Source organism: Bubalus kerabau, chromosome 7 (assembly GCF_029407905.1).
Source record: "Bubalus kerabau isolate K-KA32 ecotype Philippines breed swamp buffalo chromosome 7, PCC_UOA_SB_1v2, whole genome shotgun sequence".
Lineage (NCBI taxonomy): Eukaryota > Metazoa > Chordata > Mammalia > Artiodactyla > Bovidae > Bubalus > Bubalus kerabau.
This window is the reverse complement of record NC_073630.1, coordinates 64084825-64112019: the sequence shown is the minus strand read 5'-3', so window position 1 is coordinate 64112019 and position 27195 is coordinate 64084825. Positions and strand designations below refer to the sequence as shown.

Here is a 27195-nt window from a genome sequence, read left to right as displayed (position 1 = left end):
GGCAGAGCAGCTATGGGATTGCAGGTGCCATGGGTGGCACTTGAAGGGCATGTGAAATGGGATATCGTCACACAGTACAGGTCCATTGGAGTGCATAGCCTGGTGAGAACAAAGCACATTCATAATAATGCCTATTTTTGTTACTCTTAATGACTGACACTTACATAGCCAGACACTATTCTGAGCACTTCAGGTGTGTTCTTGTAATCCTCCAACAAGTCTCTGTGACATAGATGCTACTGTTATCACTCAGTTACAGACAAGGACACTGAGGCACAGATGAGATAAGTAACTTATTTAAGGTTACATAGTAAGTGGTATAGTTGGGATTTGAACCCCAGAGTCAGGCTCCTGGGTGTGTGCTCTTAACCACTGTGCTGCCTGCTCCCGTCAATGTGAGAGTAGGAAAGGGTTACAAGCAAGAGATGTTATTGGTGAGAGAGAGAATTCCAGGGTCCAGATTGCAGAGGAGCAGGTTCTGAGGATGCAGTGTCTGTTTGGTGGCCACATGGAGGTGTTGGGCTTCCCTGGTGGCTCAGCGGTAAAGAATCCACCTGCTAAAGCAGGAGATGTGTTTGATCCCTGGGCCAGGCAGATCCCCTGGAGAAGGGAATGGCAACCCACTCCAGTATTGCCTGGGAAATCCCATGAACAGAGGAGCCTGGTGGGCTACAGTCCGTGGGGTTGCAAAGGGTCGGACATGGCTGAGCAACTAAACCACCATTTGGAGTGTTAGCGATGCAGACGGGAATTAGAGGTCAGCCGCATCAGCCTGTCCTGGAAGCAGGGGCAGAGACAGCGGTCTGGAGCACTTGCTGGGCTCTGAGGCTACAGCCCTGAATAAGGTGGGTAAGGTCACCGTTCCCTGGGAACTTCCATTCATCCTGGTGATGGAGACAGAGAGTGGAGAAGCTACCTGACAGGGAACATAACTATGGACTGTGGGACGTGCTGTGGAGGAGTCAGTAGCATGATGGAGAGTTAGCAGGGCCCACGTGACACGGAGTGACATAGGGAAAGATGTCCCTGGAGAAGTGGCATTTGATCTGTGATCTGAAGGAGGGGACGAGCCTAGCCATGTGGATGATGAGAAAAGCCCAGTGCAGGCTGTGGGAGTATAAACAGTTCAAGGGGTGGAAAGGGGGCCTGCGTGGGCCCGGCATAGGGACGTGGTGGGGCTTGGTGGGGTATGAGGATGGGGAAGGAGGCGGGGCTAAAGCAGACTCAAGGGCCTTGGTGAGGGGTTTAGATCATTTCCTCAGAGCAGTGGGAACCCACTGAACATTAAATTGATGGGTGGCCTGGTCCCATGGGAGATCCAGGGGGGTAAATAGATGCACCTGTTTGAGCAGGCAGGGAAAGGGGGGAGGCTGAGAGCAGAGGAGAAGTAAGGTGGGGGAAGAACATTTAGAATGCTTTTCCCTCATCTGGTACCTTGAACATTTGAGCTGCAGCTAATATGGCTTTTCTGGCTAGGGGAAGATGAACCCCACCTGAGATAAAGCTTTTTAGTGTTTGGGTTGTAATCAGGCTTCACAACAGCAAGACTTGATGGCTACATTTTAGCCTTTTCACTGCCAATTTATACCTGCTTACATATAGGGAGAAATTCCAGAGCATACAAACCTAAAGATGAGACAGTTTTTGTTTGTTTGCTTTTATATAGGCCTTGAATTTATAAAATTCAAATTTACTTTATATGTAGTAGACGCTTTTGGTGTGGGGAGCAGAAGACACTTTGGAAATACTGTAATTAATTACCCTCTCTAGTCCATGAATGACTTTCTTATTTCTGGGATGGAGACTCAAAATGGAGACACAATTAATTGCTCACTCACTCAGTACCTGTATCCTGCTCCATTTTCACTGTTAGAACCTGGATTTAATTCAGGGTGGTATGGTGATCAGCCTCAGACACATGCCAGTTCTCACCCCTGACTTCTGAGCATTCCTTGTAGCCAATGTGGCTGTGTGACCTAGTCCTGGTCAATGGGACCTGAGAATTATTCCACTGGGATGGGGATGGGATTTTTGAGAAAGACTTACTGTTCTGCTGAAACCTGACAAATGAGCCTGTCCGTACCATCCCTTGCTTGCCTCTGCTTTCTGCCTCAAGTGCTGATAAGACGTGTGAGTGCACAGCAACCCTTATGTCACCACAAGGTAACAAGCAGAAAGGAAAAGCCAAGAGCTTCACAAAGATACCTGCCCTGACATTGTTCTTGTCGAACCAACACTAGCAGCCCTGAGCCTTCCCACCACTTCCAGTGTGTGGAATCCAATGTTTGTTAGGTTTCTGATACTTGAAGGTGAACTCAGTGCTAACTGAAGCAAGTGTGAAGATGTGGTGTTATAAGCTTTGTCCCGTGCGCTCTGACAGCTGTATAACTCCCCTTGATATTCAGTATGACCTTTAGCCTATGGGAAAACAGTTTCTGAAAAGGAAATTTTAACTTCTATTAAAAGTTTGAAAGTGATGAGTTGTGGCCTTAGAAATATAATTTTCAAAATAAATGAACTTGTCTGTGTGAGCCTGCTGCAGCAAGTATCACGGAGCCATACTTCATGGCCAGTATCTTCCTTATGGTCTTTTTTATGATGCTCTTAGTCAGTGTTCTGGTGAACTACATTGTGTGTATTTATGGCCTTGTAGGAAACTATAATAGTACTAGAGGTAATAGCATAAATAGTCTGATTTCTTAAAAATGTGAAGCTCCAACAGGCTTTATTGGATATCAGGGTAATGGTATTATTAAATTTTCTGCTTCTTTTCAAACTTTTTTATGGCTAAGTTCCACCCTGGTGGTTTCAAGAAATTTGGGGGCTGTTCTGTCTTTATATGGGGAAAAAAAAAAACACTCTGGAATTTTCAATTGCTGAATTGAAGGATAGGGGAAGTAATTTGGATTTTCTTTTTAACTGTCTTGGCCTTTGGGTGTAGCACATTGTTTTCCATGGGGAAAATAGAAATGGCCCTCTGGTATGCATCATGGAGAATAATATGAGGTATAAAATGAAATTGTATTCTAAGCAGTTAGGAAAAAAGGGACTGTAAGTCATAGGGTCATCAAATTATAACTGGAAAGGAATTTTAGACATCATCTAATAAAATCCCACTTTTTTCCTAACCTTAGAACTTGACCTGTAACAATTAGTCATGCATTTAAAAAATAATAATACATGTGGTTACCCTGTGCACCCTCTTCTTTAATGAAAGATTTCCCCAAAGAAACAAGGAAACAGTGTTTGTGTAATCCAAGGGCCTTCAGAAGAAGGGTTTTTAAGCCATCTGTTCTGACTTCTTCATTTTACAGACAGGAAACTGAAGCCCAGAGAGGACGAAGGTTGTTTCTTTCAGGTGGACTAGAAAGGATTAATAACTCTTGGGCAGGTAGGATCAGGACCATGAAACTTTCTAGACTCTAACATCTTCAGTGCTGTATGTTGGAATCCAGATGGCAGATAGATGACCTTGGGTGAGTTTGCTTTAGGGCTCATCCTTAAGGGCTGGTGAGGGCTTGACAGGCACTGGTGGGAGGCAGGGAGTCCCAGGCAGAGCACTGGTAAGAGCCTGGGGATGGATGATTTCAGGCAGTTCAGGAAAGAGTGCAGAGCCCAGTCTGGCAGCCCTTTGGGGCCAGGCGGTAGAGGATATCAGGGACAGGTTCAGGCCAGTTTGGGCCAGTGCATGGAGTACCTTGAGAGCCCATCAGTGGAGTGGGGATTGTATTTGGGAGCCAGTGGGGTGCTCTTAAAATAATACTGATGATGATAATGGCTAACACTGACATAGCCCTGACTCTACCACCAGCATTCTGGGTACTTCACCTGCCCTCACCTGTTTAATTCCCACTAGAAAGCCTTTGATATAGGCACTCTCATCTCCATTTTACACTTGAGGAAACTGAGGCACTGGGAGGTTAGATGACTTAACCCAAAGAGACACTGATGGGAGGACGTGATGGAGACAGGATTCAAACCCATGTCTGGCCCTAGAGTCCTACTTTTAATCGCTGGGAATGTGGTCTGGTGGTGATAAAGGGGATGAATTCTCTTCAGAAGATGGATCGGTAGCAGGGGGCAGGAGGACTGGAATAAGGGCAGAAGGGCGATCAGGGGATGATTGAAGGCTTCCAGGAGAGTAATAAAAGCTTGGCGTGGAAATGAAAGGAGGAGAATTCCAGGAGCTTCTGAGATGGATCAGTGGTGCCAGGTCCCCAGTTGCACATGGGGCTGGGGAGGGACAGAGTCACAGATGACTGAGATATTGCTTGGCTGTCTGCCTAACTGGATCAGGGAGATTGAGAAGGAGATTTGATGGGAAGGTGATGATTTATTTGTGCAGAGCCCTCTTTTCTCACTGGTAAAACTGTCTGGGGAAAAAGATCCCTAAAATGTTAGTGTGTCCAAACAAATTTCAGAGTTTATGTACCCTCCAGAGCTCATCTGTATTAGCCTGGTTTTGGGTTCACAGTAGGTCTAAGTGGTTATTTTTAATTCACTTCGTGACCTTCACAGTTCTGAGGCTGCTTGTCCTCTTCCCAGCATAATAATATTGGGTGGAAGAACAGGAGAGATGATGGGTGGGGGTCACCTTTGTTTCAGCTTCCCCAGAAGTGATCTTTGCCTTCCGCTTTCCTGTCTGCCCTTAGGTTTTGATGGGAGGGCGGGTCACGGCTGGAGATGGAGGAGGCGGTGGTGTTCCTTTGTGAATGGGCATCCGGTGTTGGGAGGAACGCCCTGTTCTGGTCTCCATCCACGGGTCAGGGCTGAGAGCAGTGTTCTTTCCTCCTCCTTTCTGAGAAAGGCCATCGTGGCCAGGCAGGTCTTCTCTGAGACCTCTAACTGCAGGTCCCAGCTGAAGGCCCCAGTGCCCCCTTCTGGGGACAGCAGCTGTGAAAGATTGGTTGCCGATACCCTTGTAGGAAAAAAAAAAAAAAATCCTGAAGTGGATGAAAGAACATGGCAGTTGCCATTTGGGTTTCTGTTTCATCACCGTTTCTGCACTCTGGGGTGTTTTCTTCTTTTCTTCATCTCCTCCCTCCTTCTCTTCCTTCTTCTTTCCTTCCCTCTATCATTCCTTCTTCTTTCCCCTTCTCATCAGAGGAGTTGCTAATTGTGCTGGGTCAGTAAGTGTGATTGGCATTCTGTTGAATTTGATTTTGGTTTTCCATCTTGATTTCCCAGGGAAAGGTAACCCTGGCAAGTCAGATAAGCATTGGGTGTATGTGGAATTTATGCAGTGTGCACTGTTCAGGGTCTGGCTGTAAGGGGAAGATGAAGGGACCAGAAGACTGGGCTGTCCCTGTCCTCAAGCCCCTTAAAAACCCTACAAAGGCAGGATGCATATGTGAGTTCAAAGTCCAGTCTAGTCATTCATGAAAAGTCCATGCACAGGTTCTCTTGTCTCTCATCTGTAAAATGGAGGAGGTAACATTTGTATCAAAAGGGTGTTGTGATGCACAAATGGAACAGCATTTCTGAATACTGAGCTCTTCTCTTATCTCTCTGTTCTCATCCAATTCAAGTTTTCTGGATTGTACCTTAGAATGATCCCAGAAATGCTGGAGGGAGACGAGGGAATCTAAGTATTATGTTAAACTGCTTTGTGCATGTTTATTTCACTTCTGTCTAGTAACCATGTTTTTACTGTTCTTATTTTCAAGATGAGAGAGCTGAAGGTCAGAGAGGTTATAAACAAAGTGGCATCACTGCCGGCTTCAGATGTGACCTGGAGCACTTACTCAGTACTTTACTGCCTGTTACCTCATCTGTGGGCTTCCCAGGTGGCGCTAGTGGTGAAGAACCCACCTGCCAGTTCAGGAAACATAAGAGACATAGATTCAGTCCCTCAGTGGGGAGGATTCCCTAGAGGAGGGCACGGCAACTCACTCCAGTATTTTTGCCTGGAGAACCCCATGGACAGAGGAGCCTGGTGGGCTACAGTCCATAGGGTCGCAAAGAATTGGACACGATTGAAGCAATTCAGCACACATGCATGCTCCTCATCTGTAAAATGGGGGTGATAACAATTTCCTCCTCACTGTGTGGTTTTAAGGATTTAAGTGGTTAATATATTTGTCTTAAAACAATGCCTGGTAAATAGTCAGTGTGATAAAAGTACTAGAAATTACTCAGTTTCCAAATCTCTTCTAAGCCACTCAATGGTGAAATCAAGATTGACTCATATGCGTTATGTGTTGAAATGGGATTAAATTACAGTTTTTGAAATGTAGAGCAGATTTGGTTTTCATGGGGAGAGATTGGGGAAGTGATGCTAGAACCATCAGGAGAAGTCCGAAGGAGAGACGGGGAAGGATTTCAAGAATTCAGGGAGAAAGAGAGCTCCAGAGATCATGAGGAGACAGGTCAGGAGGAAAGCTCTATGTTGCTTTTGTTTGGCGGTGGGAAAGGAGCCATTTCTTAATGGTTTGGTTAAGACATTCACCTTATCCTGGAACCAGCAGGTGAGCGATCAATAAACTCTGTAAATGGGACCTTTGGAGTTGCTGCTTCACCAGCTTCCTCTTTCTTTTCACTTTCTGGAAGAGGCAGTAAGTAGACTATTAAGCTAAGGATTCTACAATCAGTAGATCAGGCTTGGAGCCTGAGCTCTGTAGCTTATTAGCTACGTGGTGTTTTGCAAGTTTTCTAACCTTGATGTAGCTCCATGTCCTTTCAAAAAGAGAATACTGGTATTTCTACCTCCTAGGGCTTGTGAGTCTGAGAACAGGAGGGCATGGTGTGTATGTGTAGCTCAGAGGAGGCCTTCCACAATTGCTGGTTACTTAATGTTACCCGGTGCTTAATATTATCCTTGGAGCTTTGGTTAGAAATTCAGGTTCAGTAGGCAAACCATACATGGTGACATTTAGGGGCACAGCCTGTTCTGGATGAACCCCAGCCAAAACCATAAACGACCTTGGCTCTTATCACTCTCAGTCAAGAATCTAACATGGAATCTTGAGTTGCCTTTGGGGTATACTTTTATCTGCCTCTCCTTTCCCTCAAAAAAGTGTGTTAGAGCTTAGAAGAGAACAGAAATGGACATAGTCTCTTCTTCTACTGGCTTCAAAATACCTGAGCCCTCATTTCCCTTCCACTGATTTTGGTGTGTTTGTTGTTGTTGTTGCACGGGGTCTTTGCTGCTGCACAAGCTGCGGCAGGTGGGGGCTGCTCTAGATGCAGCGTGTGGGCCCCTCCCTGTGGTAGCGTCTCCTGTTCTGGAGCAACGGGCTCTAGGGCCCAGGGGCTCAGTAGTTGCAGCTCTCAGGCTCTAGATCCCACGCTCAGTAGTTGTGGCGTATGGGCTTAGTTGCTCCACAGCCTGTGAAATCTTCCCAGGCCAGGGATCAAACCCATGTCCCCTGCATTGCCAGGTGGATTCCCATCCTCTGTACCATCAGGGAAGCCCCTTTCCTCAGATTTTTAATTCGCAACAATACCCTACTGTGGGACTTTGATGTTTAGCAGTTGAGACAAAATCTCATTATAAACTGATAATTTTGTGCTTATAGTCTTTGTTAAACAGATTTTCCTTGTTACTTCCTTTGTTCTCACTACTGAGGTAGGATATAGGGGAATGAATAATGGGCTTCTCTAAAAAATAAAATAACAGGTGACAAAGTGAACTAGATTCCTCAGAATCACAAGTCAAGATGTCAAATCCCATGTGTCCTGACTCCCTATTCCAGGGTTCTTTCAACAAGGTCACAGTCCCCCTCCAGCCTCTCTCTTGCCTCTGTTAATAGGGCTGCCAGGGTGTTCCACACTGTCTAGAAGGCAGTTATCCTTGGAATGGCTTCCCTTTCTGATGTAGGCATTACCAAATGACCTGAGTCAGCTCTGTCAGGAAACTTGAAATCCTTTCTTCCAAAACTCACTCATTCTGTTTCAGATGAAATCATTTTCCTTGGCCAATTTAACAAGATCCTTGCTCTTTTGTTTCCTTTAATTATCTTGTTTAAAAAAAAAAAAAAAGAAAAAGAACTGGAGAAGACCATCTGCTTTATGAGGCAGTTCATCTCTTATATTTTCTCTAATAGATATATGAAGGCCCAGTTAAGCAAATTACGTCTCCATCTTATTCTTGTTTGGGATTGTCCCGTTTGGTGCTTTCCTGTCTCTGCCATCGGCATTTCTCGGGTGCATATTTGGCGTGGCTTGGAGTGTGGATTTATGAAAAGATGTTATCTTTGTTCTGTAAACTGCAGGCGCCGTGAGCCATTTCCATATAGTGCCAAACTATCACAACAGGGTTCTTTGCTTTTTTAATCCCTTCCTCTCACTACGAGAAGTTCTATTAACATGTTTTCTGAGATGCAGAGTAAAATCTGTCAAATATAGCATGGAAAGCAGATGGGTGGTGGCTGTCTTCCTTTTCACAAACCCTAAACTTGTTTTCCTTAGTAAAGCTTAGCCTTATCACTGTTTACCCCAGAGCCTTCGTTTATGAATAGGAGACATAGGTAGTGCAGGTAGGGGGCTGGGCTGGGCTGCTGCTTCTTGACATATTTATTTTTAAGTGTATATGATATGTGGGTGGCTCAGTGGTAAAGAGTCTGCCCACCAAGCAAGAGACACAAGAGGCATGGGTTCAATCCCTGGTTTAGGAGGATCCCCTGGAGTAGGAACTCACTCCAGTATTCTTGCCTGAAAAATTCAATGGACAGAGGAGCCTGGAGTGTTATAGTCCAGTCCATAGGGTCAACAAAGAGTTGGACACAACTGAGTGACTGAGCACACTCATATATCTTCGTGTACACACTTTATTTCTTTCAAATTGAAGATAACTCTTTTGCTCTGAATATGAAAACACTTCATACTCATCATAAAAAAATTTACACAAATCAGCAACATATGAAACAGGAGAAGACACTTTCCTAAATCCTGCCACCCAGAGATTACTGCTGTTAACATTTTGATGAACTTGTCTAATCATTCCTTGATGAACTACTTATTAACTTTGCCAGTCTTCTGTACTTACATGAAATTTTATAAAACATTAAGAAGATTAAATCCTATACAGACTTAACATTAAAAAAAAAGAAACACAGTTGAACACAGTAATATCTTATAGACTATGAGAAAGTGCCAAAATGGTATGCTTAAAAAAATAAAACTAATACATTATTTCAGAGTAAAAGAGATTATTAAAAAATGATACAAAACATGAAAGAACAGCATTTGAATTAGAAAAATCTCAGACAAAATGACAGAGCTCAAAGAATTTGAAATTTTAAAAAATCACTTTAGAAATAAATTCTAAGTTAGGACACAAAATCAAGTAAATACCACAAGTACTGGCCTAAGAGAAATCAAAGGTGAGAATTTTAGGGTGAAAAGGAGAAAGAAGTTAAAAATTGAAAGGAAATGAACAAAGAAATAAAATTTGGGAAAAGGTGACAAATATTAAAAATAGGAAAAGAAGATTGACTATACCATAATAGGAAAAGAAAACTGAAGCGAGGGAAAAAATACTGAGTTTCAAGAAAATTTTCCCGAGAAAAGATTTTAAACCACATTTTTAAAAAAGCAAATCATGTATTTTAGGATATCAGCCTAGAACAACCAATGCCAAGATATTTTAGTAATTACTGGATTAAAAAGAAGAGCAAGAAAAGTCCTTTTGACATCTAGAAAAAAAGAGGAAAACAGCAACAGAAAACTAGATTGTTCTCAGACTTTTTGACCGAAACTCTTTATGTTGGAAGAAAATGGCATAACATTTTAAGGTCTTCTAAGAAAAGATGAAAGCCTGTACTTTAAAAAAAAAAAAAAAAACACAAACATTTATCTATTTATTTATTTATTTGGCAGCACCAGGGCTTAGTTGCAGCATGTGAACTCTGTAACTGTGGCATGTGAGATCTAGTTCCCTGACCAGGAATGAAAACCAGGCCCCCTGTGTTAGCAATGAGGAGTCTTAGTCACTGGACCACCAGGAAGTCCTGTGAGCCTATACTTTTTAAGTTTATCAAAATTGACTTGCACATGTAAAGAACACTGACATTACTTTCAGGCGCAACAAGTGAGAAGAGGAAATAATTGTTCCTATGAACTCTTCCTAAGGAATCTCCTGAAGAGTTAATCTCCTGAATAACTGGTGAGATGTAACATGAGCCTGAACATCTCAAGATAATAGCTAGCAAGAACATTATCAAAGATTATTAGGACCATGGCAAAAGGTCTCAGAAGCCAACTTGAAGAGGCTTCTACTGGCATGGGGCAATTAGAGCTTCAAGAATAAGAATTGCAAATATATTTAAATCTGTGAGGGTCGGTGATAAGAAAAAAAAAATTACTGGTTACCTGAGGTTAATGGGACACCTATTCATTGTCTGAAAAGTAGTCAAGAACCAAATGTGTACCCTGCCTTTCTTATGTGAACGGATCACTGGATAACCACAGAATAGGTGAGGGGAAAGTGAAAGTGAAGTTGCTCAGTCATATCTTTGCGACTCCATGGACGGTAGCCTACCAGGCTCTGCGGTCCATGGGATTTTCCAGGCAAGAATACTGGAGTGGGCTGCCATTCCTTCTCCAGGGGATCTCCCCAACCCAGGGATCAAACCTGGGTCTCCTGCATTGCAGACAGACACTTTACCGTCTGAGCCACTAGGGAAACCCAGGTGAGGGGAGGCACTTCCTAAATTTTTTTCCACCAGCAGATGCCCCGTCAATTTAACAGATTTGGGCACTGAGCGACAATGGCTTCTAACGTTAGAAAACCAGATATCCTGTGTTTCCTAATGAAAGATCATACAACCAAATGGATTGAATCTCAGTTTTTTCAAGCCTTTGAATCCAGCTGCCAATTTGCAGGAAATTCAGAGGGTTACGGACATGTTCACCTGCACCATAGATATGCAGCCATCAGAATTTATACTGTGGAAACGCCATAGCTCAAATGCCCAGATTCTCTAAGGATAAATTATAAGACAAAGATGATGGGGGACATAGACTATAACCCACCAGGTTCCTCTGTCCGTGGAATTCTCCAGGTTAGAATACTGAAGTAGGTTGCCATTCTCTTCTCCCGGGGATCTTCCCAACACAGGGATTAAATCCAGGTCTCCTACATCGCAAGAGAATTCTTTAAAATCTGAGTCACCAGAAAAGCCCTGATGGGGGATATAGAATCACTTAAAATTACCTAAAATACATGTCACATTTTTTTAAAAATGGATAAGAATTAACTGTATTGACCAGGGTTGTAACCTTGGGTAATGACATCATTAAAAAAAACACAAGAAAGTGGATATAATAAATTCAAGATAGTTTATTTAGTTTTAGAGGAAAGGAAGAAATTCATGGAATACATTTTGAGTTAGCTAGAAAAGTCTTATTTCTTGATCTGGGTGATAATTATGAGCTTTTTTATTTATCATACACTATTTGTTTTGTGTGATTTTCTAAATCTGTTTTTTTTTAACCATAAAAGTATTTTTAAAAATTTATGAATGAATGGCACTGTATATCCTGCCTTTTTGCAACTTTTTGTTATAATTTCAAACATACAGAAAAGTTGAAAGCACGGTGTGTGAAATGCCAATATACTCATCATATGTTTTATTGTTAGTTTTTCATTCAGTGTTTAGTAGAGATCTTTCTATAAAACTAAATCTAGAAATATCCTCACTTTTAAATAACTGATGCATAGTATTCCATTGTATTAATTAAATCAGTCTCCTACTGATGGACGTTTAACTTGTTCCTAGTAGAAATCTTGATGCTTGTACATCCTTATGACAAATTCCTAGAATTTGCTGTCACAGAATATTCTGATGTGCAGTGTGTAAATGGTTTTGTGATGTGACCAGACAGCTGTGGAAACCAAAGATACAGCCTATATTGTTCAAGACAGCCCTGTGTAACTGACAGAGGGCATAAATCTCCACGAAAGAACTTGATTCCCTGAAGCAGGATCCTCAGATAACATCATGCCTCCCCTGGATCAATTCAGGTTTAATCCCAGTGGCTCTTCTGTTATCTCACTTTGGTTGTTGGTATAGTTAGTGTTATCTCTTGTCTGTGAACCACCCCAAAATTCAGTAGCTTAAACAATAGCCATTAGTTTGTACAGAATGAATGAGTCATTCTTACAGCCTCTACTGGGTTCACTCAGGGGCGCTCAGTCAGCTGAATGTATAGTTGCAGAGCTCTGCTGGGCTCTCCCACCAGTCTGATGGGTCAGTGGGCTCAGACTGATCTCAGTGGCCTGGCCTAGAGGACTCAGCTATTCTACCCAAGTCTCCAACATCCTTCCGTCCGGCCAGCCTGGGTGCAGTCTCATGGCAGTGGTTCAGCTCATATCTTTCTCAGAGGGCTGGAAATGGACTGTGCCTTGTGAATTTCTGTGCCACCCCACTTGCTAACCTGCCATTGACCAAAGCAAGGGACAGAGCCAGGCCAGAGTCGGTGAGGAGGGATGCACAGCAATAGAGCAGAGGGTGAGCGTGCAGAGAAGTGGTTGACTGAGGCCATTAATGCCGTCATCAGCATATTTTAGGTTGGCACTTCTTAGAAGCCTTCAACATCGCTCTTATTTCTAAACGGCAGATGTTATGCCTTTGAAATATGAAAAATGGGGATCAAGTGTGTCTGTGGAAGAAGCATAAAAATTTTCTTGTTTAGAGTAGTCAAGGTAACATGTAAATGGAAAAACCTACATTTATTGTTTTGTCTTGAAAATACTTCTTTTCTAGTTGTTGATGTTTTCCCCTGGGATATAGTTCAGGAAACAGGGTTTTCCCTGTTTGTGTTTATTTTTCTTTATTCTTGGAGTTGGGTTTGAAATCTGGCTTTGAGAACATTGACTCAAGTAAGATTGAAAAGCTAAAATCACAAATCAGCCTCTTTGTTTTTGCTTAGGATATAGACATGAGAGATATAATTAGTCCTTACACCTTTATTGCTGCATTTCCCCCCTTGTTTTAAGTTGCAGAAGTGATAAATTTAGGCTCTTCCATAACAGTGATTTTTAGCAATAGATATCCTGCACCCAGGTGTGCAGATAGCAAGAAATTATTACCAGTAATTATATCTCAGATTTAAGAGAAAAATTAAGTTTATTTCCATAGTTTGCAGTATTATATGTCACACCTCTCTTCTCTGTGGAAAAACAAAATGCTGCAATAAAATTTACATATACATATTATATTAATATATTATTAGTAGTATTAGAGTTTTATTAAATATTCTTTATTGTGTATGCATCATAAAATTGCACACACTAGTTGTTCAAACTAGAGGGAGTGGCTGGGGTCTTTTTTTGAGAGGCCTTTTGTTTTCTGTTTACCTGTATATCAGAAAGCTGGACATAAACTTCAAAAGAATAATAATGTGGCATGAATTATCTTGCAGAATTAACTAATTCAGACAATTCGAATCAACTTCAAGAGAGAGAGTCCTGAGAAATGTGGCTTAGTGGTCATGAGCCTGGTCTTTGGATGCAAACAGATGTGGGTCCTGATAACAGCTCTGTCACTTGCCTCCCGTGTGACCTTGGGTGGGTTACCTAACCCTCCTTGTCTGTTTCCTCATCAGAAAATTGATGTAATAATAGTTCCTTTCTCATATGATTGTTGGAAGTGCTAAATGAGAGAATCTTTAAAAGTACCCCCTTAGCACAATGCTCGGAGAAGGCAGTGGCACCCCACTCCAGTACTCTTGCCTGGCAAATCCCATGGACAGAGGAGCCTGGTAGGCTGCAGTCCATGGGGTGGCTAGGAGTCGGACTCGACTGAGCAATTTCACTTTCACCTTTCACTTTCATGCATTGGAGAAGGAAATGGCAACCCACTCCAGTGTTCTTGCCTGGGAATCCCAGGGACGGGGGAGCCTAGTGGGCTGCCGTCTACGGGGTCACAGAGTTGGACACGACTAGAGCGACTTAGCAGCAGCAGCAGCACAATGCTGGGCACATAGTAAGTGATGGGTGGATGTGTACTTAGTGTTGGAACTGGAAGGAGCCCTGGGTATCTGGTGCAGCTCCTCCACTGTATAGATTGGGAAATAGAGATTACATTCTTTAGGGGAAAATATTTAAAACCTTTAAGACTGAATCAGTGTGAATTTGGAGACAGGTCTAATCCTCAAATGCAGTACCTATTTTATGTAAGTATTTATCAATGAAGGACTTCCCTGGTGGTCCAATGGCTAAAACTCCACACTCCCAGGGCAGGGGGCCCGGATGTGATCCCTAATCAGGGAATTAGATTCCACATGCCACAACTGAAGATACTGCATGCCACAGCTAAGACCCAGCACAGCCAAAATAAATAAATAAATACTAAAAATAAAAAGTATCTATCAACAAATATAAGCCTGTAGATTTTCAACAGCAAGGCTAAGATGACAGTTTTTTGACAGCCCTTCCTGTGCTTAGCAGGTTACAGAAAAGATTTCGGTAATGACAGAAAAAAAGTTTCCATTGTAACTACAGTGCTTTGCTTCATTCTTGGACTCAGTTTATTCATTTTTTGTGGACATCTTCACAACAAGGCAAGATGGAGCAGGAAGAGAAGGCAGAGGCTGTGGACCACTAAGGTTTATTGAGTATTTATGGTGAATGTGCAAAGATCTCCAAGACACTTTGCTTTTCTTCAGAAAGCTTACAATCTTGTTGAGAAAAATAGGTCCTATGTGTCCTAAAGTAATAGATCAGTTAGCATTTACTGAATGTTTCCCATCTGCCAGGCATTAAGCAAAGCAAGCAGGCAACCTATCATATGTCATTTGATCCTCATAGCAACTTTCAGATAGATGTTAACTGCAATTTGCAGTTGAATAAGACACAGTTCAGGTATTAAGTACTGGCTCAGAATCATATAGGACCGAGGTATTGAGTGAGTTAAGAAGAGAGAACTCTCTGCTGAGGTTATAATTTTCAAAGTTGGAGGTTGGCCAGTATCTAGAGCACCCCTTAGGAAAAGGGCCCCCTAATTGTACTTTTGGGGTGGAGACCAGAGATGAAAAATGTCTTGCAGTACCCAGCAACCCTGTATATTAAACAGTGTCTTAACTCTGCAAAGCTTACAAGTACCCTTACCAGATTTTAATGTAGGTGAACAGCTTGCTTGTAGTGATCTAAGCCAGAAATTCTAGGTATAAAGTATTCTTTATGGCTTTAATGTATACTGTATACTCCAGAAGTGTAAACTCCTAATTGAAAGATAATTGTATTAATATTTGTTTGAATTTTCTTAGAATTGTTCAACCTTTTGAAATTGGCATCAGTAACAGAAGTACATGGAGAAGGCAATGGCACCCCACTCCAGTACTCTTGCCTGGAAAGTCCCATGGAGGGAGGAGGAGCCTGGTGGGCTACAGTCCAAGGGGTCACAAAGAGTCGGCCACAACTGAGCGACTTCCCTTTCACTTTTCACTTTCATGCATTGGAGAAGGAAATGGCAACCCACTCCAGTGTTCTTGCCTGGAGAATCCCAGGGACGGGGGAGCCTGATGGGCTGCCATCTATGGGGTTGCAGAGTCGGACACGACTGAAGCGACTTGGCAGCAGCAGCAGCAACAGAAGTACATACAGGTTGTATCCAGGATGACAGCACAAAATCACACTTCTGTCTCCGTTTGCATGTGGTGCTGTTGTGCTCACAGTGATTCTTCCCGTAGATTTGAGCATTCCATGACTGGTGGTTTTTTTTTTTTTTTTTTGACCTCTTGTGTTGTCAGGCCTGAGATTTTGCTTACTGGAACGTGTCTCTCTCCCTTTATTTCTCCTTTTCTGGAATTTATCTGTGTAAATAGGTTGTATTATATATGAATTGCACTTTAAGATAGCAAAGGGGACTTCATAGAATACTTGTTATAGCAAGAGAATGTTAGAGCAAGGATTGCGTTGGGCCAGAGTTTCAGGCGGAGAAGGCAATGGCACCCCACTCCAGTATTCTTGCCTGGAAAATCCCAGGGACGGGGGAGCCTGGTGGGCTACAGTCCATGGGGTCTCGAAGAGTCAGACACAACTAACTGACTTCACTTTCACTTTTCACTTTCATGCATTTGAGAAGGAAATGGCAACCCACTCCGGTGTTCTTGCCTGGAGAATCCCAGGGACGGGGGAGCATGATGGGCTGCCGTCTATGGGGTGGTACAGAGTTGGACACAACTGAAGCGATTTAGCAGCGGCAGCAGCAGCAGCAGAGTTTCAGGAACATAGATGTTTGAAGTTACTGAAGAATTTGAGTAAGTGAGAGGTTCTAGAATCAACTGTGTATGAATGTCAATGGCTGAAAGAACTTGTTTCTGGAGGCCTTTGAATCAGGAGTGATTGTGAACAGAGCGGTGTTTATCTGGCTCTGTGCAGCAGGGGTGGATTTGGGCGGCGGGGGGTTGGGGTGGGTATTAGGAGGGATTAGACTGAGGCCAGGACAGGATTCACGAAACCAGGTGAAGTACTAGGGGTCTAAAGAGTGAGTGCACAGGACAAGAGAGCAAAGTACGTTGAAAGGAATTTGTCAGATTTTTTTTTTTTAATTCTATTTTGGGATGACAGAGTGAAATTCTTTGTCTTTATTTTTTCTTTCTCTTTGGCATCCTTTAAAGTACACAGAAAGTTCTCATCACAAGATAAAAATAAGTTTTGTAACTGTGATGGTGATTGTTGTTAACTGTACTTTGTGATGATCATTTTACAATATATAAAAACATGAAATCATTGTTATGTACCTATAAAAATATAGTTTTATAAGCTATATATTTATATAAAACTATAAAAATATAGTTTTATATCAACTATCAGATGAGATCAGATCAGTCGCTCAGTCGTGTCCGACTCTTCTCGATCCCGTGAATCGCAGCACGCCAGGCCTCCCTGTCCATCACCAACTCCCAGAGTTGACTGAGACTCACGTCCATCGAGTCAGTGATGCCATCCAGCCATCTCATCCTCTGTCGTCTCCTTCTCCTCTTGCCCCCAATCCCTCCCAGCATCAGAGTCTTTTCCAATGAGTCAACTCTTCATATGAGGTGGCCAAAGTACTGGAGTTTCAGCTTTAGCATCATTCCTTCCAAAGAAATCCCAGGGCTGATCTCCTTCAGAATGGACTGGTTGGATCTCCTTGCAGTCCAAGGGACTCCCAAGAGTCTTCTCCAACACCACAGTTCAAAAGCAGCAATTCTTCGGCGCTCAGCCTTCTTCACAGTTCAACTCTCATATCCATACATGACCACAGGAAAAACCATAGCCTTGACTAAACGAACCTTTGTTGGGAAAGTAATGTCTCTGCTTTTGAATATGCTATCTAGGTTGGTCATAACTTTCCTTCCAAGAGGTAAGCGTCTTTTAATTTCATGGCTGCAGTCACCATCTGTAGTGATTTTGGAGCCCAGAAAAATAAAGTCTGACACTGTTTCCACTGTTTCCCCATCTATTTCCCATGAAGTGATGGGACCAGATGCCATGATCTTCGTTTTCTGAATGTTGAGCTTTAAGCCAACTTTTTCACTCTCCACTTTTCACTTTCACCAAGAGGCTTTTTAGTTCCTCTTCACTTTCTGCCATAAGGGTGGTGTCATCTGCATATCTGAGGTTATTGATATTTCTCCTGGCAATCTTGATTCCAGCTTGTGTTTCTTCCAGTCCAGCATTTCTCATGATGTACTCTGCATATAAGTTAAATAAACAGGGTGACAATATACAGCCTTAACATACTCCTTTTCCTATTTGGAACCAGTCTGTTGTTCCATGTCCAGCTCTAACTGTTGCTTCCTGACCTGCATACACATTTCTCAAGAGGCAGATCAGGTGGTCTGGTATTCCCATCTCTTTCAGAACTTTCCACAGTTTATTGTGATCCACACAGTCAAAGGCTTTGGCATAGTCAATAAAGCAGAAATAGATGCTTTTCTGGAACTCTCTTGCTTTTTCCATGATCCAGCAGATGTTGGCAATTTGATCTCTGGTTCCTCTGCCTTTTCTAAAACCAGCTTGAACATCAGGAAGTTCATGGTTCACATATTGCTGAAGCCTGGCTTGGAGAATTTTGAGCATTACTTTACTAGCGTGTGAGATGAGTGCAATTGTGTGGTACTTTGAGCATTCTTTGGCATTGCCTTTCTTTGGGATTGGAATGAAAACTGACCTTTTCCAGTCGTGTGGCCACTGCTGAGTTTTCCAAATTTGCTGGCATATTGAGTGCGGCACTTTCACAGCATCATCTTTCAGGATTTGGAATAGCTCAACTGGAATTCCATCACCTCCACTAGCTTTGTTCGTAGTGATGCTTTCTAAGGCCCACTTGACTTCACATTCCAGGATGTCTGGCTCTAGGTCAGTGATCACACCATCGTGATTATCTGGGTTGTGAAGATCTTTTTTGTACAGTTCTTCTGTGTATTCTTGCCGTCTCTTCTTAATATCTTCTGCTCTGTTAGGTCCATACCATTTCTGTCCTTTATCGAGCCCATCTTTGCATGAAATGTTCCTTTGGTATCTCTGATTTTCTTGAAGAGATCCCTAGTCTTTCCCATGCTGTTGTTTTCCTCTATTTCTTTGCATTGATCGCAGAAGGCGGCTTTCTTATCTCTTCTTGCTATTCTTTGGAACTCGGCATTCAGATGTTTATATCTTTCCTTTTCTCCTTTGCTTTTCGCTTCTCTTCTTTTCACAGCTATTTATAAGGCCTCCCCAGACAGCCATTTTGCTTTTTTGCATTTCTTTTCCATGGGGATGGTCTTGATCCCTGTCTCCTGTACAATGTCACGAACCTCATTCCATAGTTCATCAGGCACTCTATCTATCAGATCTAGGCTCTTAAATCTATTTCTCACTTCCACTGTATAATCATAAGGGATTTGATTTAGGTCATACCTGAATGGTCTAGTGGTTTTCCCTACTTTCTTCAATTTCAGTCTGAATTTGGCAATAAGGAGTTCAGGGTCTGAGCCACAGTCAGCTCCTGGTCTTGTTTTTGCTGACTGTATAGAGCTTCTCCATCTTTGGTTGCAAAGAATATAATCAATCTGATTTCGGTGTTGACCATCTGGTGATGTCCATGTTAGAGTCTTCTCTTGTGTTGTTGGAAGAGGGTGTTTGTTATGACCAGTGCATTTTCTTGGCAAAACTCTATTAGTCTTTGCCCTGCTTCATTCCGTATTCCAAGGCCAAATTTGCCTATTACTTCAGGTGTTTCTTGACTTTCTACCTTTGCATTCCAGTCCCTTATAATGAATAGGACATCTTTTTTGGATGTTAGTTCTAAAAGGTCTTGTAGGTCTTCATAGAACCGTTTGAGTTCAGCTTCTTCAGCGTTACTGGTTGGGGCATAGACTTGGATTACTGTGATATTGAATGGTTTGCCTTGGAAATGAGCAGAGATCATTCTGTCGTTTTTGAGATTGCATCCAAGTACTGCATTTAGGACTCTTTTGTTGACCATGATGGCCACTCCATTTCTTCTGAGGGATTCCTGCCCGCAGTAGTAGATATAATGGTCATCTGAGTTAAATTCACCCATTCCAGTCCATTTCAGTTCGCTGATTCCTAGAATGTCGACATTCACTCTTGCCATCTCTTGTTTGACCACTTCCAATTTGCCTTGATTCATGGACCTGACATTCCAGGTTCCTATGCAATATTGCTCTTTACAGCATTGGACCTTGCTTCTATCACCAGTCACATCCACAGCTGGGTATTGTTTTTGCTTTGGCTCCCTTCATTCTTTCTGGAGTTTTTTCTCCACTGATCTCCAGTAGCGTATTGGGCCCCTACTGACTGGGGAGTTTCTCTTTCAGTATCATATCATTTTGCCTTTTCATACTGTTCATGGGGTTCTCAAGGCAAGAATACTAAAGTGGTTTGCCATTCCCTTCGCCAATGGACCACATTCTGTCAGATCTCTCCACCATTACGCGCCCATCTTGAATTGCCCCACGGGCATGGCTTAGTTTCATTGAGTTAGACAAGGCTGTGGTCCTAGTGTGATTAGATTGACTAGTTTTCTGTGAGTATGATTTCAGTGTGTCTGCCCTCTGATGCCCTCTTGCAACACCTAACATCTTACTTGGGTTTCTCTTACCTTGGGTGTGGGGTATCTCTTCACGGCTGCTTCAGCAAAGCGCAGCCATTGCTCCTTACCTTCGACGAGGGGTATCTCCTCACCGCTGCCCTTCCTGACCTTCAACGTGGGAAAGCTCCTCTAGGCCCTCCTGTGCCCCAGGCAGCCATAGCTCCTTGGACGTGGGGTTGGTCCTCCCGGCCACCGCCCCTGGCCTGGGGCGTGGAGTTGCTCCACCTGGCCACTGCCTTTGGCCTCCTGCGTGGGGGCGTGGGGTAGCTCCTCCTGCCCGCAGCTCATGGCCTCCGGCTTAGGGGTGTGGGGTAGTTCCTCCTGGCCGCCGCCCTTGGCCTCGGGCCTGGGGCGTGGGGTAAGTCCTCTCGTCGCTGCCCCTGACCTCGGACGCGGGGTAACTCCTCTCAGCCGCCCCCGCTGACCTCGGACGCGGGGTAACTCCTCTCTGCCGTTCCTGCGCCATCGCAGTCTGGTACTCTCGGCCGCTGCTCCTGACCTCAGACGTGGGGTAACTCCTCTTGGCTGCCGCCCTTCGGGCATGGGTCCTCCCGGCTTCTGCCCCTGACCTCGGACGTGGGGTGGCTCCTCTCGGCCGCGCTTAGCGCCCCGTCGCAGCCGCCTCCGTGTTCCTCACCATCTCCTGGAGTTTGCCCAAGTTCATGTTCATTGCATCAGTGATGCCATCCAACCATCTCATCCTCTGTCGCCCTCTCTTCCTTCTGTCTTCAGTCTTGCCCAGCATCAGGGTCTTTTCCAATGAGCTGGCTCTTCACATCAGGTGGCCAAAGTAGTAGAGCTTCAGCTATCAGACCTTCCAATGAGTATTCAGGGTTGATTTCCTTTACGATTCACTGGTTTAATCTCCTTGCTGTCTAAGGGACTCTCAAGAGTCTTCTCCAGCACTCTTCAAATTATTTACCCTCTTTAGGGAAAAAAGATAAAAATAAAAATTAAATGTCATGTGTTAAGTGTAATAATAGAAGTTTGTAGAAAGTTTAGTGGTGGGGTAATAGTGATGAAACAAGTAGATAATTCAAAAGACATATTATTAAGGATGTAATACTTGAGCTGGATCTAAGTGGATAAGCACTTGTGAGTTTTCGTTTCAGTTCAGTCACTCAGTCGTGTCCGACTCTTTGTGACCCCATGGACTGCAGCACACCAGGCCTCCCTGTCCATCACCAACTCCCGGAGTTTACTCAAAACTCATGTCCATTGAGTTGGTGATGCCATCCAACCATCTCATACTGTGTCGTCCCCTTCTCCTCCTGCCTTCAATCTTTCCCAGCATCAGGTCTTTTCAAATGAGTTAGTTCTTCAAATCAGTTTTTGTTTATTCCTTGGTAAAAGAGGAGTCAACATACAACTTTAGCTTACTAAAGAATAATTTCTCATTCTTGTAGTCAGAGGATTAGGCTGTGAGGCAGCGGTTTTGTACCAGACTGCTGAATGCTGGCTGTGGACCTCAAAGAAGGTGGTAGTGGTAGGCAGTACCCACCCTACACACAGCGCTCTCTTCCTTCAGACTAGGGGTGGCAACTTGCTCTTATAAGCCCTGGCGTCTGTATTATCCCTTATGGTTTTCCTACCCTGTCAACTTTTTTTTTTTTTAATAGTCCCTTAATTAAATCCTCAAAATACTCGATTTGAATGTTCTCTGTTTCCAGTTTGAAACCTGTTGGGGACAATGTGAAATTACATATTGAAAAAAGATAAAACATACAATAAAAATAAGGAAAAAAGTCTTTTTATTCTAAATTGCAAACACAATATTACAAATAAAAAAAATAGCAAGGCAAATGGAACACATAAGGACCTGATTATAGTGAGGTAATTTACTGTAGCATTCTTGGTCAGGGGTATCATACTGGCAAAAATAAAGGCCTTGAGGATTGGATTGTTATCATATAAAACCTTGAATTAACATATATGTGTATAATTCTGAATTCTTACACTTATGTCCAGTGGATAGGGGAAGTACGTAGCATCTTATACTGAACCAAAGTCCCAGGGGGCATTTAGTTTATAGTTCACTTCTTTGTTTACTAGGGCTTTCATGATTTCCACTTTGGCTGCTTCTCTGTGGTCCTCTTGGAGATTTATTGAGCTCCAATGGCATTGCCACAGGCACGCGAGCATTATGGATTTTCACTAATGGTACACATGAAATGCTGCTGGAAAGAAAACTTGGTGCCAGATTGATTCTAGTTGCTAGTTTTAGTATGTATTATCCTTAAAATACTCCTTTTGCCCCAACACAGGGGAATATTTTAAGGATAATACACAGTAAAATATGCAAATTTTCAGTTTCTGTTCAAGTCTTTTCAGGATACTTCTGTAAATAAGCCTTTTCTTAGCTTCCTTTCTACTTTATGGACGTTCATTATCTTGATAGTTATCACCTCACATCTGCTTTGCTTATATCTGAAGGTATATTGAAGACAAAAACTAAAAAAAGGAAAAGTGAATTGTGAAATACTTTTAAAAGAGAAAGATATAGGGCAGAAGCAAAGGTGCGTGGAGGAAACATCTCTTGCTGTTTCAGGACAGTTTAAATTAAGCCCACCCTTTTAATTATACCAGAGTAATGAGCCTTACCCGTGATATGTGAAAATATAATTTAAAAATGTATGGTGGGCTGGTAAACCAGGTTGTCAGGTCATTATCTGAATCATAAAGTTGGAAGGTAGTGCCTATTAAAGGTTACTAGTTTGGAAAGGTTAGATTAGAATTTAGTCTTTGCAAATATAGTTTCTCAACTTGAATAATGCTATAGAAAACCACTAACATTTGACTCATTTTTTTTTAAACATTTTATGGAAGAGTGGTAAGCATACAGAAATGTGCACATAAGGGTACATCTTGATAAATTTTCACATCCCTATCAAGAAAGTATATCATCATTGCAACGTCCTAGGGGCTACTTTTTTGCTTCTTCCCCTTTCCTGCCCTGCAGGGCAAACTACTATCTTGACATAGAAACGCTTTTCCTGTTTTTGTACTTTATATAAATGAAATCATGCAGTATCCATATTTGAATATCCACATCCACTAATATAATGGATTATTATTCTAATTGACATTCCTGATACCAACTCACTGAAAACAAGGTCTGTTTTCAGTTTTCCTTATTATGTATCTAATTTAGTAAACTGGCAGTTTACCAGTGTGTCTAGTTCTTCATTATTCCTTTAAGACATTTTCTATGTAAATACAAGTGTGTATGTGTGTGTGTGCATGTATCTATGTAAACGTAAGTATGTACATGTGTGTATACACACATGTATGTATATATATGTTTTTAAAATTTTTATTCAAATTCAATCATGCATATTATTTACTTCTTTGTGATACTTCTTAAAGCCCTTTTTGTATCATCTGACGTAGATTCAATTCATTTTATTTAGAGGGGGCAGGAACGGCAGCACGGTATTCCACTGAATGGCTGTATCATAATTTAATGAGGAAGTTATCCACTGATGAACAGCTAGGTTGTTACTGATCCTTTCCATTTAGAATAATAGAGTCTATGTAAGTTTATTTGTAAAATAAATTCTTAGGAAAAGAATTGCTGGGCAAGAAGGCCCATGCATTTTAAATTTGCTCACGTATTTCTAAAAGGCCCTCCATAGAGTTTTGCCAGTTTTTACTCCCACCAGCAGGAACTGAAAATTCCTATTTTCAATGTCCGTGCCTTAGATTATTTGTTATCGAGCCTGTTAATTTTTGCAGTCTGCTATAGGAAAAGTAAAAACTCATTTACATTTGCATTTTCTTCAGTTTTAAGTGATGTTAGTTATTTATATTTACTGGACATTTGTGTTTCTCTTAAGATTTGTTTCTGTCCTTTTCCCATTTTCCTTCAGGTCTGTTTATATTTTTCTTAATAATTTCAAAGAATTCTTTCTATATAAAGAAAACTTACCTTTTTATGTCATCTATAGTATGATCTTTTTTTTAAATTGAGGTATAGTTGATTTACAATGTTGAGTTTCAGGTATACAGCAAAGTAAAGTGATTCAGATAAATATATGTATATATATTCTTCTTAGATTCTTTTCCATTATAATTTCAAGATATTGAGTATAGTTCTCTGTGTTACATAGTAGGTGTTGTTGGTTATCTTTTATACATAGTACTGTGTATCTGTTAATCCCAAACTCCTAATTTATATAGTACTATGTGTCTGTTAATCCCAGACTTGCTGACCTTCCCACTTTGGTAACCATAAGTTTGTTTTCCTTGTCAGAGAATCTGATTCTGTTTTGTAAATAAATTCATTTGTAATGATTTTTTTTCAGGTTTTTTTTTTCCTTTGTTGTGTTTATAGCCATTTTTACCCCTTTAACAGAAGGTTTAAATTTTTATGTGGTGAAATTTGCCAGTTTTTCTTTATTGGCTTCTGAATGGTGTGTTCTTAATGAGAAAAATCATTGGAAACTTGAGAAAGATAACTTAAACCTGGCATGGAAAAACAAATCTCAAGAAATGTTTGTGGTTTCTCAAGAAATAAATGTGGTTAAGCAGGAACTCAAATTTTAGTCAAAAGTCAACTATAAGTAAACCAAATCTGGACATTGTCTGTTAAGATTTGTTTAACATTTTTAACAGCTTTTAGAAGAATTTTCAATGCTATGTTTTTTTCCTTTAATTCTTTGTTATTTGGGGTTTTGATTTCTCAAATGATCCTTCTTTTCAGATTTCAAATTATAAGCTGTTTCCTGCACCATTGCTGACGTGCAGAGACCCATGTCAGAAGTCCTTCCAGGTCAGACACTTTCACATGTTTCAATGCATTGTACTAGTTGAGTATTAAGACTTCAGCATATATATATATACTAGATAATTGTTTTGACGTTAAACTTATGATTTGCTACAATAGCATGTTTTCTGCTTTTTATTGTTTGTCACTAATGTACTAGAAAAGTGGATCTTTACAATAAGATAGAAGAATTAATTGGACTTAACTGCATTCATCTATCATTTGCATGATCCTACTAATACTGTATTGTGAAAATATTTTAATCGACTATAACAGAAAATTAAAACTCTGTCAGATTTTGCCATCTACTGTTGCACATTATAGCCTGTTACCTGTTAAATATGAACAAAGGAGATATTGGTGGTGAGTCTCCATAAATAGCCTCTTAGGCATTGTGGGATTTGCCTATAATAGGCTCCCAGTTCAGTATTCTAATGCTGATTAATTTCAGGCCTTAAGAATACCAACCTAATTTTATTGTATGCCCCTTTCTTTGTGTCATAATGGATGCTAGTCTACATACAATGTGATATGAATTTACTTCTTAGCCTCACAGTAATATAATAAAAATAGTGATCACAGTGACATTTTGAATTAAATGTAATGTAGAATTGCAAGTGGCAGATCTGGGTAGATTCTTTGTTAGGACACCTACCACTCAGCAGGTTGCTTTTAAGTAAGTGTCCCTGAATTCAAAAGTTAAACTCAGAAAGAATGTCCAAGTCCTTTTCTCCTTTATATAACAGTGCATGTTACATCTTCACAGAGAGAGAAAATAAAACACAATAAAATAAACACTAAGCTCAGCAGAGGTCGATGAGGGACAGGAAATATCCTTTTATTAAAAACACCTAAAAACAATATGACTAACCTAAATTCATACAAGAAAATCAGGAACTTAGAGGCAATTTTCAGAGGCCAATTTAGAGACAGAGTGTAGATTTTCTTTGTAAATACATATTTGAATAAGTATGTTCATTTTGCAGAATCAAAACAAATACATATGTCCTTTAGAAAAATGCATGTTAAGTATTGAGATAAATTCCTTCTAGGAATTCTTCAGTATTTAAAGTCTTTTATTACACTGTAAGATAGACTCAATATGGAAATGTAAGAATAAAGCTGGCAAATAATATATAAATGATGTGTTTTCTGATTTCCTCTGAGTAGAGGTAAGCTAATCAAATAACTTATAGAAATTTCTTATGTCACTATATTTTGCTATACCAATTATGTACATTTCCTGTTGTTAGATTGCTTTATTCATTAGTAGTTATATAAGAGATAATGAAACCTTTATCCAGCATGGCTTTTAATAACAGCTACTGCTGTCATGCATTTGGTGTAGGACATAACACATTTTATAAGGAGAACAGCATTTTGGTTTCAGTGGAGTATCATTCCAGCCATTTTTTTACCTGAAAATACAGTAGCAGCTAGTGGAGAGCATGGGATAAGGCTTGGTTTCAGTCTCCTTTTCCAACTCTGAGGAGCTGTGACTACCAGGAGCCTTTTAAAAAAAAAAAAAAAACAGAATATATACCTTATATGCCTAGAAAATTCCTGCTGAACCTTCAACATTCAGCGCAGAAGTCCCTTGTGAGGAGGTCTCAGCCTGTGGCATAGTCGGGTCATTACCCTATTCCAAGGATTCTGCCATTGTTTCATGTTTTTTTCTCTTTTGGGATTGACTTGTCACTTGCTCAAGAAAACCTGTGACCTTATTTTAGCTTACCTTTTTTTCTTCCATCTACACCAGCTTGACCACTGATTATATTCATCAAACTCCACCATATAACTCTAAGCTATATTTTTAAAAATACAGTCATCTTCAGAAAAAAACATTATTTAAAAGAAGATGAAATGATGAAAAGAGGTTAGAAATTGAGCAAAGAAAATGTGCTTGGTACAAGCATATGATTTCCCAAGGTGACGACATCTGCCAGGCTTGATGTTGGAATGCCTGGGTTTCCCCTGCTTGGAGTGCCTTTCTTTTCCTTGTCACTGGTGGACTCCTACGTAGGTATCCTTCAAGACCCAACTCAGCTGTTACTTTCATGAAAGTCTTCCCTGCACCTCTCTCCACATCCCTAATAACTTCTGCTTGTAAGCCCCTCTGCCTGCTCTAACCATTGGGAGGTGGGTTAATAACTTCTCCTTCCCACTGCCCTGTCTGGCCAAGTTTCTTAAGGGAAAGCTTTTGGTACATCTCTCTTGGCTTTCCTCAGATTCACTTGGGCTGTTGAACAGAGTGAGCCCTCAGACAGTTTAGTTGAATAGGGCATGGGAAACCCTTGCCCTATTTAGGTGGGTCAGAGCTGCAGGTTGAAATCACCCCTTTATCTCAGTGCCTGGGGAAGGTGCCCCGTGAACCAACTGTGTGAGGTTGTCCTCCCAGTTTAA

The 27195-nt window shown here is 41.4% G+C and overlaps 1 protein-coding gene across 29 annotated transcripts in view; it reads left to right on the top strand.

Annotated features, from left to right (window-relative positions):
- APBB2 (amyloid beta precursor protein binding family B member 2) overlaps nt 1–27195 on the top strand; it is a 377507-nt gene that overhangs the window by 148707 nt on the left and 201605 nt on the right. For all 29 annotated transcript variants that reach the window (XM_055588388.1, XM_055588387.1, XM_055588384.1 and 26 more), the window contains one exon: nt 24730–24798. In XM_055588388.1, the coding sequence (XP_055444363.1) occupies nt 24780–24798 (19 nt within the window). In that variant the 5' untranslated portion in view covers nt 24730–24779. The remainder of the gene's footprint in view (nt 1–24729; nt 24799–27195) is intronic.